This window comes from Sinohyriopsis cumingii, chromosome 18 (genome assembly GCF_028554795.1).
Source record: "Sinohyriopsis cumingii isolate HCF-2022 chromosome 18, ASM2855479v2, whole genome shotgun sequence".
NCBI lineage: Eukaryota > Metazoa > Mollusca > Bivalvia > Unionida > Unionidae > Sinohyriopsis > Sinohyriopsis cumingii.
In genome coordinates, this window is record NC_142978.1 from 39,762,893 (window position 1) to 39,780,102 (window position 17,210).

General features: G+C 35.1%; 1 protein-coding gene across 2 annotated transcripts in view; it reads left to right on the forward strand.

Moving 5' to 3' along the window:
• Positions 1–6,356: 6,356 nt before the first annotated feature.
• The window catches only part of LOC149776453 (cation-dependent mannose-6-phosphate receptor-like), a 33,384-nt gene continuing 22,530 nt past the window's right edge, over positions 6,357–17,210 (forward strand). For both annotated transcript variants that reach the window (XR_016416045.1, XM_089940870.1), the window contains exons 1-2: positions 6,357–6,449; positions 13,295–13,379. Coding sequence is in view for 1 of the 2 variants with exons in the window: in XM_089940870.1 (XP_089796996.1) it covers positions 6,394–6,449; positions 13,295–13,379 (141 nt within the window). In the remaining variant the exon portion in view is untranslated. The remainder of the gene's footprint in view (positions 6,450–13,294; positions 13,380–17,210) is intronic.

Genomic DNA, 17,210 nt, shown 5'->3' on the forward strand with positions numbered 1-17,210 from the left:
GTAACTCAGTAACCTTTTCATTCAGGATCATTAAATGTAACTAAAAATACTTAATTTGTTTCACAAGAAGTATTTTAAACATGTTATATACTTTTACCTACATATGATGCTGACATAAAAATTTATTGAGTTACAGATAGGATAAAACTTGCGATCTGTCTGGAATTAAATTATAATAACTTTTGGTTTCATAAATATTAAAAGTATCACTATGCTATTTCAGATTACCAGCAATAGGGAAATTGCATCATTAATACTAAAATGCATTTTTTGTGGGGGGTATATACAGAGAGAAGGATGCATATGTCTTCCATCACATTTTTCTTTTTGCACCTCGTGATCAAAATCAAATATGGTCCAATATATGTGAGTGTGAGAGAGAGAGAGAAAGTTCAGCTCTTCGTGGATTTTTGTGTTCTTTTTTTTTGACTTATTGCCCTTGTGTTGCTGAAGCTTTTGTCAAAGAGAGAAAACATTAGTAAATGAAACAGTAAATGTAAACTATGAAAATACATACCATACTCCTTCAGGGTTTAAATATTCACAGTAGTTATATCCATATAGTCTCCATTAGGTTAAATCCCAAGAATGACCATTTTGCATGCTGTCTAATTTTCTTTGCAAGAATAACAACCTCTCCAACCCCAACAATTAAGATTTTGTTTAAAGTGCATGTACTCTTCCTGTACTTAGGCAGTAATTGTTTTAATCTTTGCTCATGCTAAATGTACTTTAAATTGTTGTCAGTCCTATCAGCAAGTTAAAAAATGTCACTGGCTGAGAAATTTACAATAGTAACCACCTGGCATTTCCTTTAACTATATTGTATAGTATTCATAATACCCATGGGTAGCATAATTTATCCATTGGTAGCCTCGCTAATCTGATCTGGTTTGCAGAATCTTGACCTCAAACTTGGAATGACTGAATACAGCCATAGCTTATTTAATTAGCATGTAAATACCACTACAAAACCATGTGATTCTTTTAATATTGGAAGTAGAAACAAAAATTACAAGGAATTGCTTAACTAGTGGTATTCATTTATAATGGAATATGGTACTGCTCTTGTACTCAAGTAAAATCAGTCATCAGGTATGAGAACAATACAGATTTACAATCATGAAGACATCTCTCTCTCTTTCTTTCTGTGTCTGTCTCTCTCTCTCTCTCTCTCTCTCTCAATGGGGCATACAGATTATTTGATCATTAGGTACAAGGCAAAAATTGTGATTGACTTTGTCTTTGTCATGGTTATTCATCTTCTAACTTGTAAATTCTAATGCACATATAAGTAATTAAATTTAAACAATGTATATTACCACCCTGTTTCTAATCTCCCATTCGTATAAAAAATCTTAGAAAAGGTTGTTCTATCCCAGCTTGTATGTCATCTAAATTCAAACAGTCTTTTTTGCAATGTACAATCTGCATATCGCCCCTGTGACAGTACTGAAACTACCGGTACTCTTCTAAAAGTAGTTAATGAGATTCTCTCTGCATTGGATAGCAGAAAGATTACAGTCCTCACCCTCCTTGATTTGTCTGCAGCATTTGACACAATAGACCATGATATATTACTTCACCATCTCCAGCATGTATTTGGCATTCATGATACCGCCATACTGTGGTTCAAGTCCTACTTGGTCAACAGGACACAAATTGTATCTGCAAATGGAGTACACTCCAGCCCAGTTAATCTATGTTGTGTGTTCCACAGGGGTCTGTTCTTGGACCTGTTCTCTTCATTCTGTACACTCAGCCGCTCTCAAGTGTCATAGATTATCATCCAGTGTTTCACCAATTGTACGCTGATGACACCCAAATATACAAATCTAGCCACCCAACTGAAGTTGATGCTACCATCCAAGGTGTAGAGAGGTGCATTTCTGATGTGAAATCATGGATGACATGTAACAAGCTGCAGATGAATGATGATAAAACTGAGGCCATTCTGATCACATCACAAAGACTTTCTCATTCACATCCTTTACCTCAAACAATAAATATCAGCAATGCCAACATTAAATTCACACAATCAGTATGAAACCTAGGTGTTACTCTGGACAGTATTCTCACATTGCACCAACATGTCATGAACATATGCAAGGCTGCCTATCTTGAGCTGAGACGCATCAGCTCAATTTGCAAATATCTTTGAGTTGATGCCATTAAAACACTTGTGTGTTCATTAGTACTTTCAAGACTGGACTATTGTAACTCAATTCTGTCTGGTTCATCTCAAGATCTACTCCAGAAACTTCAAAAAGTTTAAAACACAGCTGCTCGAATCATACTTAGAGTACCACGATCAGAGCACACCTCCCCACTGCTCTGTACCCTACACTGGCTACCCATTCGATCCAGAATCAAACACAAAATTTGTTCTCTGTGCTATGTTTCACTGTCGGAATCTAGTCCAACATACCTATCCGACCTCATCCGTGTGTACACACCAGCAAGATACTTACACTCCTCTTCTGACAATCGTATACTCATTATTCCCACTATGAAAACAAAGTCATATGGACAGCGTTCTTTTGCATACCAGGGCCCATCAACGTGGAATGAATTGCCCACTGGACTTAGACACAAAGATACAGTGATCGCATTCAAGAGTGCTGTCAAAACTCACTTATTTTGGCTGCAAGAACAAACTTAAAGACCTAATAATGTTTCCTACCTGAAATATTCTCAGCATGTTTTTTATTTTTTTAATGTTTTTCTAATTTCATGGTGTTTGTTTTTGTAATAATATTATTATATGTTTTTTATCTTATAGGTGTTGTCTAATGTTGTCAAGTGCTTAGAGCTTCTAAAGATTAGGCGCTATACAAAGTCCTCATTATTATTATTATTATTATTATTACAAACAATGTACATTACTGGTGCATGCTGCTTTAGCGCAATTACATCTGATCTATGTTAATATTTAATACTGACAATCATGTAATTGTTTAATATACTCACTGTGGGATCCTATATTTGTCCATACATCATCTCTTTCACAAAATGAAATATTTTTTGCACATTATTTTTCGTACTTTTGGAGAATTATTTTCCATATGAGAAATATGATAAAGCAATTTGGATGACATAATCCATATATAAGTTGATTCCGAGTATAAGACGAAGCTAAGATTTCTGGTTGAAAAGTATCGTCTTATAGGGCGGCAAATATGGTAATCATAAAGTTCACAAATGATGACTGTTGTAGCATCCTCAACCTACCATAGTTCATCACTTAGCGACAGTCTGGTGCAACATGTTTTTAAGTTTAACAGAATCCCTCTCCTCTAACATTTTTCAGTCATATAACATCCATCAGGCACATTGATAGTCTGGGTTTTTTGGGTGGTGCTGGTCTATATCTGATGCCATTTATTTTCAATTTCAACTGGTCCACCATGTATGTAGTATGAAAATAGAGTAAATCTATGACAAGTGGTTTCACATTTAAGAATCTCCTGTCTGTTGTCTTGGAACTTTTTCATGTAAAATTAATGCAAAACTTACCATATTTACACACATGATGAATTTTTTTAAGATTTTTTTTCAGTGTTATTTAATAACAAAGATTTCCCTTATATTTAAATACTTCAGTGAAAAATTTAATTCTGTATAGTTTTTCATTTTGTTCATTTTTTTTCCTAACATGGTATAAGAAGTGCATGTTGATGTAACCATGTTTTTATATTTGCTTTGCCATGACAAAATTATCTGTCTTGGGTTTCTCCGCTGATAAACAAAAGAGCCCAGTAAACAAACATGTAAACAGTGGCCCTGACTTGAACAGCTTTCACTCGCTCCAGGACCACAAACTTGTGGCAAAAATTGAATTAGTTAAACTGGACATTTCTATTGTGCTTCCTTTTATTTGAAATGTATGTATTTAGATTTTATTTTGTCAGATATTTCTTAATAACTACTTACTGTTGCTGTCGGCGAAAGCTATAGATCCAGTTAATGTCATCAGGATGTTAAAACAAGCATGTTTAAGTCTTGATAAAAATGGTACACAAAGCGTGGAAAGGCATGAAGTTAGTACAGTCTGGCTTGTAATACCAGCGTTGTTTCTTAAGTATTTCAAGCAAGAAAGGAGAGAAGTGTCTTCCCATGTATTATTCAATAGTTAATTTATGACAAGTAAATTGTAAGCAACCATACGAGCCCCTGTGATGATAAATAGATGTGCATGCGAAATGAGCCTCGAATGGTAATTATTATTCTGTGTCTCAATCTGAACTTGGACAACTTTTTTTTTAACAGGCACCCGATTGTTCATTTTATTACCCAGGTTATTACTGATGGGCAGGTACCCGAGCACCCGTTGGCATCTTTACATTTCATTCATAGGTCAGTTAAAAGTGACATAGATTAATGTTTAGGATTTTATATGCAAATTAGGCATTTCATTTATAAATAAGTTTACTTCACTTATAAGTGAAATATGGGCCATTCACTTACTGCACATTGGTTGGTCACATTTAATTACTACACTTAAAAGTGAAATACAAATCATTCATTTACCATACTTGTATTGGCAAATCTCAGCAAGATTTAGTGAATTGTTTTTTTTTAAAAAAGCACACACCGTCTGGACAAGAAAATCATGTGCTCAGATACAAGTCGTCAGTTTGAAAGAATGCATTACATGAGTTCAGCATGAGTGTCAATAAATTTCGACTAAAGAAAAATTTCACACACGTCAAGGACAGTTATTGAAATGATTCCAACACATTTGCATGCCGCTTTGAATCACCACATTTGAAACAGATTGCTTATATAATGTTTTTGGCTAAGATAAAACAAAAAGTGACAACAGTAGACACAATTTATTCCCTTAGTAATAAGTAGGATTTTCCTCTCAAATATTAAATCTCAAGCAGAATCCATGATCATCGTGTACACCTGAGTTTAAAGACAGATTTTTTGCTCACTGGCAACAGTGTAGTTTTCATAAAAAAAATCCAGTGGCCATACTGTTTTGGCTGGTAGATGAATGCTGTCTCAAAAGTCAATTTTCACTTTGTGAATCCTAGAATAGATGTGTACATTACACAATACTGGAAAGCGGAGAAAGTGAAAGAACTAAACTATCATAGGGAACAAGTTGGTGTAGTTTTATCTGCAAACTGATATGAAGCCTGGAAACAGGAGAGGAAGTGGGGCTATGTCTAAATACTTAGATAGTGTGCAAGCCAGAAATCTACCTGGCTCTTGAATTTTACCACTGAAACATCTCTTCAAAGTCAATTAAGTTCTCAGCATCCAGCAAAAAATTGCTTCTATGATTTTTTTGAAAATATACTTATATTAGTGTTAAGTGCTGAATCAGATGGATGGGTATAAAAATTTTGCTAGGTACTGGGACTGGGTACCCGGCAGGGAAATATCCATCTGGGTCAGTTTTTACCAGATTGGGTTTTTATATTCCCATTTTGTCTGGTTTCTGCAACCCATCTCTCATCCACATTTTTTTCAACAATAGTTTTTTTTGGGTGGGGGAAAGGGGGTATTTGTATTTTTATTTTATTACTGATGGGGGTGGTAAGCAACCAGGCAAGATCTAATTTTATCTGAAAACCAGACAGGGCCTTTTTTTTCCTGGTATTGTAAAACCCAGCTGGGTCCGGGTGGCTGGGCAGGATACCTGTCCATCGCTAGTGCTGAATAATATTGTTTTAAATGAAATTATAGAAAATAGTACATATGCATACTTGCACATTGCTTTATTCTAGCTTTGATACCTAAGGTCCATCAAAGTTTTGTTTCAGTTTTTAAAAAAGATCTTAAAGCATTTTAAAAATAAAACATGATTATTTCATAAAGGCCTATACCACCTATAAATTTCTTATATGTCACTTTTTTCTACATGTTCTATATATATTAACTCGTCTGAGGCAGAGTGTTCAAAATATATTTTGCCATTGGCCTCCATAAGGCCCCAAAAAATGTTTCCTATTATGCTGGTTTTAAAATTATGGTATGTAGGCAGATTTCTTTTCTCACATTTATAAACCATATATATATATATATCACCAACTAACTCATAAATTTGTGTTTAAATATACTGAAAACATACTCTTTTTCTGCTAAATATCCAACTTTTTTGAACACCTTTTTGTGTTGTGTGCAAAATTAATGAATTTGAATAACTGAATCTGTGTTTCAGCAGAATCAGTATGATAGAAAAGGTGTTTTACATTGTTACATTAAAAATATGCATATTTTCTGCTGAAATTTGGCTGAAAAATGACCTGTGGACATTTCATTACTGAGATTATACAGTACAGCAAATAACCATACCTTTATATTTCTGATGTTTTCTAGGTATGTCAGCAGGTTATCAGAGATCAAAATTATTCAGCAGGAACCCAGGCTACTGCTGTAATGGCAGGAGACCCTGATGAAGGCCAACTGACGATTACGTACCAGCATTTAAATCGGTAAATTTTAAATATTGTTCCTGTAGAACCTCAACCAGGCTTGGACTGTCGAGGAACTGAGTAAATTGGTTGGAGGGACTGGTAGTTTGAGTCAGCAAGGTCTTAAAGTGTGATTATAAACATTCTGTTGGACCTGAATACCAGTTTGAATGGTTCCAGGTTTGCAAGCTATCCATGTTTGAGCCAACAAGATTCTGCTAGGTCAAGATCAGAATCAGTATGATGGCCTGTAATATAGACCCTTGTTAAAAAAACCTAAATGTGGCTTATGGACCACTTCTGTTCATTACTTATACGTCACTTACAAGTGACATATAGGTGAAGGATTAGGATTTTATATGCAAATTAGGCATTTTACTTATAAATAAAATATACTTATTATTGAAATGTAAGTCATTCACTTTTTACACTTACATGTCACTATAAGTGGGATATAGGTAAATGATTATGATTTTATATACAAAGTAGGCATTTTACTTTTAAATAAAATATACTTGCAAGGGAAATGTAAGGCAATCACTAACTATACTTATACATGAGATAAGAGTGAATTCTCCACACACAAAAAGGCATGCCCTCTCCCACCCTGACAGGAAATTGCCATTATACTATATAAATACAAGTCATTAGTTTGATATAATTGATACATGGCTACCTAAATAACTATTGAGATACTAATCTCATTCATTTCCACTTAAATGACAATTTCTAAAATATGATAATGACACATTAGCCAACTGTTTTGAATCACTTGAGTTGTAACAGCTTTGAATTCTCAGTGTTAAACTTTTGGCTAAAATAAAACCAAACTGATAACCTTAAAAATAATTTATTCCCTAAGTAATAAATACAATTTTTCTTTCAAACATATATTTTGGAGAGAATCCACCACATTCAAGTAGGTTCCTACAACCAAATTTGAAAGCAAGTTTTGACTCACAGGCACTTGGGTAGTTTTCTTTCAGAATCCAGTGGCCATTCAACTTCAGCTGGTAAATTAAGGGTTCTCCAGAGTTGTCAGCATGTGAACCCTAATATATGTGTATAAAGCATGGTGCTGGAAAGCACAAAGACTGAACAAAACATAACTTTCATGGGGAACAAGATGGCATAATACAAAATAATAGATGCAGACCACCATTATTTACATTCTGGAAGTCAGAGAAGAAGTATGGCCAAGTCTAAATTATGATAGCTTTCACCATGGAAGTTTTTCAGGCTCAGGATTATTGCCATTAATACATCTTTTTGATGTCAAATAATATTTCAGTATCCAATAACATATTTTCTATGATTTCATTAGAATATACGCATTTGAATGTTTGCTATCAAATAATATTTGTTTTAAATGAAATAATATAAATTAATTTATTGTTGAATTGTGAAAAAATCCTTGTATCAAGGTTTGTTTTGCATTGTGTAGTTGTGTATGCTCACTTATGTCCCTATTTTGCAATGTATGCACACATATACACATTGCTTCATTATAGCTTTGATATGTAAGGTCCATCAGAGTTGGAAGTTTTATTTCAATTTATTTTTAAATCTTAAAATATTTTAAATAAAACATGATGAAATATTTTAGTTGTCAATACAAATAATAGAAAGTGATAAATCTGGTGGGAAGATATGAATTTGTGTTGGGGGATGTTGGAATCATAGTTGTTGTTGTAGGGCTTAACGCCATTTTTCAGCACAAGATAGGCTATACATGGCGGCCAGTATTAATGGTGGAGGAAGAACCCGGGAAAACCCCCGGAAAGAACCACCGACCCATGAGAAGCTACTGGCAGGCTTTCTCACATACCCACATTGTCCGAATCTGAGACTCGAACCCACGCAGACAGAGGTGAGATGGCAGTGATCCGTAACGGAGAGCGCTTTAGACCACTCGGCCACTCGGGGCCCCTGGAATCATAGTAGTACCTTTGTTGAACTTGGATTTTATTTTGCAATAAACACAGGACTTGAGGTTGTATTTTGCAATAACCTTTGGCATTTAGACTGTATTTTGTAGTAAACCGTTAGTCTGAAAATGACAATGTCTGTGAACTTTACAGTTCACTTATTCTCCACTGATAAGTCTTGTACCACCTATAAATTACTTTGATGCCATTTATAAGTGCAGTGAAGGTGAAGCAGGGATCGGTCTTGTTTTCACTTATACTGTACTTGTACAGACTAACGTTTCACTTACTTCATTACTTATGCAAAGTTGAACTAACTCATAAGTCCCCTATGAGCATCCTGTAAGTCCCCCTGTAAGTCTGTTGTAAGTCAAGCAGATATCACTTATATGTCAGTATAAGTTATTTTTGTAAGGTAAGTTTCATCTAATTGATGAAACAAACAAAATGATAAGAATAAATGCTTTGATTAATTGGCAAATCTCTGTAAAGATATTTTTAGGATGGAAAATAGAACTGTAAGTGAAATTATATTGACGTTAATTTAAATGATTACAAGTATATCAGCTCTGCAGATATTTTATTGATCTGAACCAACAACATGTCTCCCAAAACAGCATTTAAAAATTCACTGTGAAATTATTTATTTTCATGCATGTGAATTTCATGGTTTTACAACAACAAAAAAATTGTGCTTAATACAATGCTTGGGAAGACTGCCCAGTTGTCTTCAAAATGAATAATAGTTTCTTAGGTTTTCAGATTCATGGTTTGTAGTAAAGAGGAATCTTTGAGTGTTCATTGCCCACAAGAAGGTGACCTCAGAGGATACAAATACAGGTTTAGTTATCCAAACTCCATGTATCAAAACCATCCTTGCACTTTGTGATGAGTTTCTACTGTATCAAACTATACCACTATGACAGGGTCTGTTCTTGATTGCATTATTGCAAGATTTGCCCTATGTTCTAACACATTGTGCCAAAACAATCAGCCTTAGGCACACAAACCACACATTATATTTTCAAGCACTACCTTTATTTTGTCATTATATTACTGGCATTAAACATTTCATCTTTTTTTCTCCTATATTTAGAAAATCTCTCAACATTTTAATGGAGTGGAGGAGGGATTCCCACTACCACCACAGCCACCACTAAATTTTCAGTTTTAGAATTGACCTTGATATGATTGAGATTAAATATCATGGGGTTATCTGTATATGATATGCCTACTGTATGGTCTATTCTGTCTTAACTTTGTAAATCAGTTTGCTTTCATCTTGACCAAGTATTCAAAGCTGATAATGTCCCTTTGACCAACTGGATTTGAGTGTGTATTATGTGCACTGATGTATAATGTGCACTCTGATTTTCGACCAAGAATGAGGAGGTAAAAACAGTTCTGCCATATACCATGCATGTGATATGATACATTTCAAATCTGGAATATTTCACTCTGTTTTCATAGTGCATCAACAGTTGGCTATTTTAGATAGTGAATGGAAAAGTGGCAAAATTGAAAGTACTGATTATATGGATGGCCCTTAAAAGGGACGTTTTAAGGTTAACGGTGCTGATGGGGTTGAGTCTATTGCATCAGATTACTCAAATTCATCTTCATTGTCATCACTATTTAAAAGTTGCTGTATGTCCTAGTATGTGAAAGTGCAGGCCCAGTATTTATACTTATTCAGATTATCATGACATCTCTAAAATATATCTCAGTGTCTTAGCTAGAGTTTACCAAGACAGTGCATTGTAATGATTTTTAATACATCAGAGATTTAGCAGGTGCTAATTTTTGCATTGGAAACACTACATCCAGTTAATTAAACATTGCTTACTGTACTATCACAAAGAAGTATCAAATACTATGGTATAAAATGAGAAAAAGAACAAAGAACCAAGTTTATTTTGTGAAGAAAAGAAAATAAATTGCAAATTTACCAGTACCTGGACAAAGCAAAGTGGCTACCAGTATGTTTATTATATCAGAGCTTATATCGCCACTGATTACATTGAATGCTCATGCTGAGTCAAGAAAACATTGTCCACTTTCCAAAAACACCACACTGCCACTTGAATAATGATCACTCTAGTGTAACAAAGAGCTGAGAGTATTTTCAGAAGAAAAGTAAATACATTGCAAATTTACTTAGATACATTGAAACATAGTATCATATCAAAGCTTAGCCGGCACTCATTACTGTGGAAAAACCAAACGGAGTCAATGAAGCCTTAATCACTGTACAGTTACAGATAAATATCAAATTCTATCATGATATAAGATGAGAAATAAAAATAACTAAATTTGTTTTCCCAAGAAGAAAAAAACGTTTTCCAACATTATATATATGAATGATTTTGTTTCACAATGCATCAATGTCAACATACCTGCTAACTGTAGTCACAAAAATTGTGTCTCCTAAATGTGCCTCTGATGAAATCATTAACACTACATTCAGTCCAAAACAGATGAAGTAAAAATGTGTTTGGTCTGCAGTAACAGAACACTCAGCATTTATGGTACCGGTACAGTAATCATCATATCTGTTCCACACCAATACAGTACTTAGCACAGCTTAGAACAACAAATTACCAGTCATTATGTAAATGTATTTCTGGTTGCAGCACAGAACAAAATGCTACATAGTGATGTGAAATGAAACAAGTTTTTTAACATAAGCAATCAGAGAACAAGACTATCACGGTTTGTTTGCATTAACAGTACCGGTATTTATTTCTTAATTCCCAAACCAAATAAGGAACTATTTTTAAAAAAGTTTCCTATAATATGGAACTTTGCTCTGGAATAGTATTCCAGTTGAGATTAGAAATGCCCACTCTATTTTCTTCTTCCAAACCCAATATATCCAGTGGCTATAGAGATACAGCTAAAATAAATAAATTTCTTTGTATAAGGGCCTCAAGTTAGATTAGTTCTTAGCAAATTGTGTTACTCTCTTTAAAAAAAAGTCATTATTTTTATTATTATTATTTAGTAAGACTTGTACTCAAACAATAAAGTTACATTCCAACATGCAGTGGATTTAATATTTCACAAGGAGTTATGTAGGCAGCTATTGTGCCTTCATTCTTCCATCAGACTGAACTGAAGAAAAAAAATTCTTTTTGTTCTTGTATAAAATGTGCTCCCCTGACTGAAAATAAGAGAATTTAATGAAAACTTGCACATTATACACAGCTAAATATGGAATTTGGCCCAGTTGTATTTTGCTATTTGGTCCATTTGTATTTTGCTATTTGGCCGAACAATAGCAGAGTATCTTTAGTTATTTCGCAATTGCATGCATTTGCTAATATTTTATTGGCTTTTTCTGTCTTTTGTCAAAAAGATCCTCTAATTACAATAAATTAAGAAGAAAAAATGAAATACCTGTTTCAATACATTGTACTATAATATAGTATAGAAACAGTTATTTAATATATAAAGTTACAGTATAGAATGGGGTCACGAGTGGTCTTAAGCACTCTCCGTTACGGATCGCTGCCATCTCACCTCTGTCTGCGTGGGTTCGAGTCTCGGATTCAGCCAATGTGGGTATGTGAGAAAGCTTGCCAGTAGCTTCTTGTGGGTCAGTAGTTCTTTCGGCGGTTTTTCCGGGTTATTCCTCCACCACTAATACTGTCCACCATGTATAGCCTATCATGTGCTGAAAATGGCGTTAAACCCTACAACAACAACAACAGTATAGAATAGGCATTTTATTTTTTCTTCGCATTTCATAATTTTTTATGAATGAAACATCAAACTCCTGTGCTGCATCAGTGTGACATGCAGCTGACTTCGAAAATTTGAAACACCTGGACTGCTTTTCACATAACTTCCAAAACATCATATTTAAAGTTTTGTTGTACCTTTTTGTTATAACTGCAACAAAAATAGTAGTGCTACTTTTCAAAATAAACATTGTAATGTCAATTACATCATTGTTCATCACTCTGGTGGCCTAGTGGTTAGAGCGTCTGCCTCGGAAGCGGGAGGTCGTGGGTTCAAACCCTGGCCGAGTCATACCAAAGACTTACAAAAATGGTACTAACAGCTGCCTCGCTATGCACTAAGCATTAAGAGGTTAGTGTTAGGACTGATCGCCTGGTGTCAGGATAATGTGACTGGGTGGGACATCATGCTACATGTCTGCGGCATGATGCCCCAGTGCGTGACATCAATATAAACTTCCAGACTGCAGACATCGTAGCGATATGACTGAAAAATTGTTAAAGCTACGTTAAAAATCCTAATCACACACACACATCATTGTTCATAGGGTCAGTTTTGTCCTTGTTCATAGGGCCTAATATAAACAACTTCTTACATCTATACCCAACACTTGCATACAAGAATACATTTGTAAAAGTGAAGAAATAATTAAACACCCTGCACATTCCTTGACTAAAAAATAACTTTTTGACATAAACTTGCTCAGTATAGTGAAGTATGTTATGAAAGTCTGTAAATGTATCAATGCAATATGTAAAATAGCCCATGGAAATGAAAATAGCAAAACTAATTAGGTATCATATGGTGATGTTATGAAAATGTAAGTGTATTGATACTATGTACAAAGCATCCGGTCTTAATATTTCATGAATCTTGAAAAATTAGAGCTATTATGGTTTGGTTGTAGATAGCATATGAAATAAAGTTCCTTTTCTTCTCTTAAATATTCATTATCAGTAAATAATTTATATAAGGGAAGGATTTTGATTTTTTTCCTGACAGTTATGTTGATGTTTATTAACTTTGAATAATCTGAGATCTGTTCTTGTTTGCGCTATATGTATTCTCATTCTCTTTCTTAGTTCATTTTTTGTCTGACCGATGTGAAAGGCTTTAGGTTTAAGACATAAATCAATATTTAAGAAAAGAAAAGGAATTTATTTTTTTGTTTCTTTCTTTCAACATATCAAATAGAATGTCTACTGTCAAGATTATCTGTGATCAGTCACAAGAGGGAGTATTCAAACCAGCTCCAGGAGAGGGTCCACAATTGCACTATGTGAGTTAATTTTGAGTTTATTATTTTCAAAACTAGATATAGTTGAGTTGTGTCATAATATACATTTTTACATTTTGGTAGTTGAGATAGGTCAGCGTCACCTTTACCCAATAATTTTACTACTTTTATCTCGATTGTGAAGTGTATGCAATATTGGGTCATCTAAAAATAGTTCTAATGCTAGTGTAACAGATTTTGCATAGCAAAATGTTTAATAACATAAAACTATGTAGCATTAGTAATTTTTTGGAAATACAGTTGTTAGTTTTGTCAAAATACAATTTCTACACACTTTGGTTATGTAAACAATAACACTATTTAAATGCTGCCACCACAAGTGCAGACAGTTTCTTCTTTGTGATGTCATTGTGGAAACTCTTTATAAACACACTACATACTCTTTGCTCATGTGAAAGATTTTGTGCAGCAATATCTGCTAGCATATAATTAATTACCCTTGCAATAAGTTACTCAATTTTCACAGCCTGTAAATCAGTTACTTATTTTGGGTCACTAGCACCATGATTCCATATATGTTTATGGAGACATTGGTGGTTTTCCATTTCCATGAATACAATTTTGAACTCGATGGTGCTAATCATTTTGTCCTCAATAGCCATAGAGTAGAGTTTATTAATCGTACTGAGACAACTTTGTGCTGCCATGAGAAGTTCGAAATATGTATTTGTGAATATAATCATATTGAAATTATTTTACCAGCACTGCCTCCGACACTGGTTACTGTTGATACACCTCCGACAACAAATCCATTTGGTGTACCTATGATAGTCACTGTAGATGCAATTCATTGAACTTAAATACCAACAGTGGTTGTGGTGGCAAGCTCACAAATAGCATCTACAATGTTATATATGCACTTTTATTTCACAAGTATTGCAGTGCTTTCATGATTTTATCTTGTAGTTGTTTTTCGTCATTGATTATTTTTTTCTTTTAATCAACATCAGTTGTGAAGTATAATTGCTTGGCAGGCTGGCCTACATCAAGGGCAGCAGGCACGCACACTAATAACCAATTGTTCTTTCTCAATGGTACAACTACAGTATCATGTAATCATAGAAAATATCCTCTGGGAGAATATTTAAATTTCTGGCAATTGTGCATTCTTGGGGCCTGGCATTTTTACGTTGATATAAAGTCATACTGATTGAATAATAATATCTGAAACATTTGTTCTTGTCTTCATCCAGAAACGGGGGCCCCAAGTGGCCGAGTGGTCTAAAGCGTTCTCCGTTCTGGATCACTGCCATCTCACCTCAGTCTGCGTGGGTTCGAGTCCAAGGCTTGGCTAGCGTGGGTACGTGGGAAAGCCTGCCAGTAGCTTCTCGTGGGTCGGTGGTTCTTCCCTGGGTTTTCAAGGGTTCTTCCTCCACCAGTTATACTGGCCGCCATGTATAGCTTATCTTGTGCTGAAGAATGGCGTTAAACCCTAGAACAACAACAACAACAACATCATCCAGAAACTATTACTTGGACAAGTGCATCATTATTGAATAACAGTCACGATTTTTCTCATCTTGGTTGAGTTAGTGTTGGTGTAACATAATGGGATATGCAACTGGAGTGGATTCTTTGATGAACTCCACCTCATCATTGTAGAAACAGTCACTGAATATTTTCATGCCTGGCATTTGATTTTTACATGCTAATGCAATGACTTCAAGCTGGCTTCGAGTTGATACATCATGGTGATCACAGCTATCAATTTCTGTTTGGCCCTTGGCAAGATTATATTCCAGTGTATATGTTGGCCAATTAACACCATAGTTTGAAGCAGATATTTATCAAAATGTTGAACAAATTGCTATCAGTGTTAGCATACATTGTCAGCTGGTCCAACACCCCATTGGCAAATTCTGCAACTTCATCACCATGTTTGGAATCCATCACTTATACATAATAACAAACCTAAGCACAAAAACCAAAAGATATCACTTCATTCTTATTTATACCATGTATCTCTGTTGTTTAAAACTTTTTAATCTTGAATGAGCCTGCAACCAAATTAACTTTAAACAAGCTGTCACTGGAACCTACACTAAATAGAGAATTTTTATGTCACTGGAACCTACACTAAATAGAGAATTTTTATATTCTAATATTTTAGCTTCAGCATTAGGATTTTCCGATGATTGTATCTGTTCTACTCACTGAATACTAAGAGACCCGCATGTAATAGTAGATGTGTACACAATAAAGAAACAATCTGTCAGCAACAAGGTTAAAGCCACCACTGGGATGAAAACCATCAATATTTACATTGACGCAAATATTTCAGTGCTTAATGCACCAGCAAGCTTTTTATATTTATGTACGAATTGAGTTTTGACAGTTATGACCTTGTTATTACTGATTTTTATATACTCATAATGCTTCAGTGCAGCATCATCATTGTCTTGCATCAGTTTTCAGAATTCAATTTCCACTGATAATAAGGTCTCCACTCATTCGATCACCAGATTTTTGAACTTTTGATACCATATTTGTATCAGCATAAACTTTGATAAACACAATCAACATGGCAGAGTCTCTGATTCCCCCCCCCCCCCATTTCATTGATTTTGGCCAGGTTCTTCATGACAGTGTCTCACAACTTGGCAGAGTCTCTGACATCCCCCCCTCCCAATTTCATTGATTTTGGCCAGGTTCTTCATGACAGTGTCTCTGACTCTGACTCCTCCCCCCCCCCCCCCGATTTCATTGATTTTGACCAGGTTCTTCATGACTCACAACTTCAAAACAACATCTTAATACCTATTTTAGACATTTTAAGTTTTCTAGATTGATCTTGGAAAATCTCAGGCTTGTATGGGTTGACGACAGCAGATCCACTTTGGTGGCAAACCTGGTCAGATCCATATCGGCACATTGTCTGATCACTGAGACCTCACATTCACATGAGGAAATTGTCTGGTTACTGAGACCTCACATACACATCTGCACATTGTCTTATCACTGTGACCTCACATCCACATCGGCACATTGTTTTATCACTGAGACCTCACATCCACATCGGCACATTGTCTTATCACTGAGACCTCACATCCACATTGGCACATTGTCTTATCACTGAGACCTCACATCCACATTGGCACATTGACTTGTCACTGAGACCTCACATCCACATCGGCACATTGACTTGTCACTGAGACCTCACATCCACATCGGCACATTGACTTGTCACTGAGACCTCACATCCACATCGGCACATTGTCTTATCACTGAGACCTCACATCCACATCGGCACATTGTCTTATCACTGAGACCTCACATCCACATCGGCACATTGTCTTATCACTGAGACCTCACATCCACATCAGCACATTGACTGGTCACTGAGACCTCACACCCTTATTTGGCCACCTGAGCCATCCAACATTTGAGTGTTATTCAATGAAAAGTATTCAATGAGGTACAATGCATGGAATAAAGTCATGCTGAGAAATCTGCTGACCCAGGTCAATGTTTTGATACCAGTGCATGTACGACCACAGATTGTGATATGCACATGCAACTTGATTGTCTAGGAAGTTAAGCAAAATTACTTCAGAGGGGTCCTGAGGACTACTTAGCAGAGAAACTTCAGACACTTCTAAGTAGTAAAATATCCTTTTACTATTGGTGTGGTCATTATCTTGAATCTTGACATGCTGCAGACATGTTTTGGTGCCTTAAGAATATGTTGTGATGTAAATATTGGTTATTGCGCTGTTCAACTTTGCCATGATACCAATGTTAATGAATCCAACTCTGATCTCATTGGGAAAATCAAGATTATTATTCTGTATAATTTTTTTTTACAATTTCCAA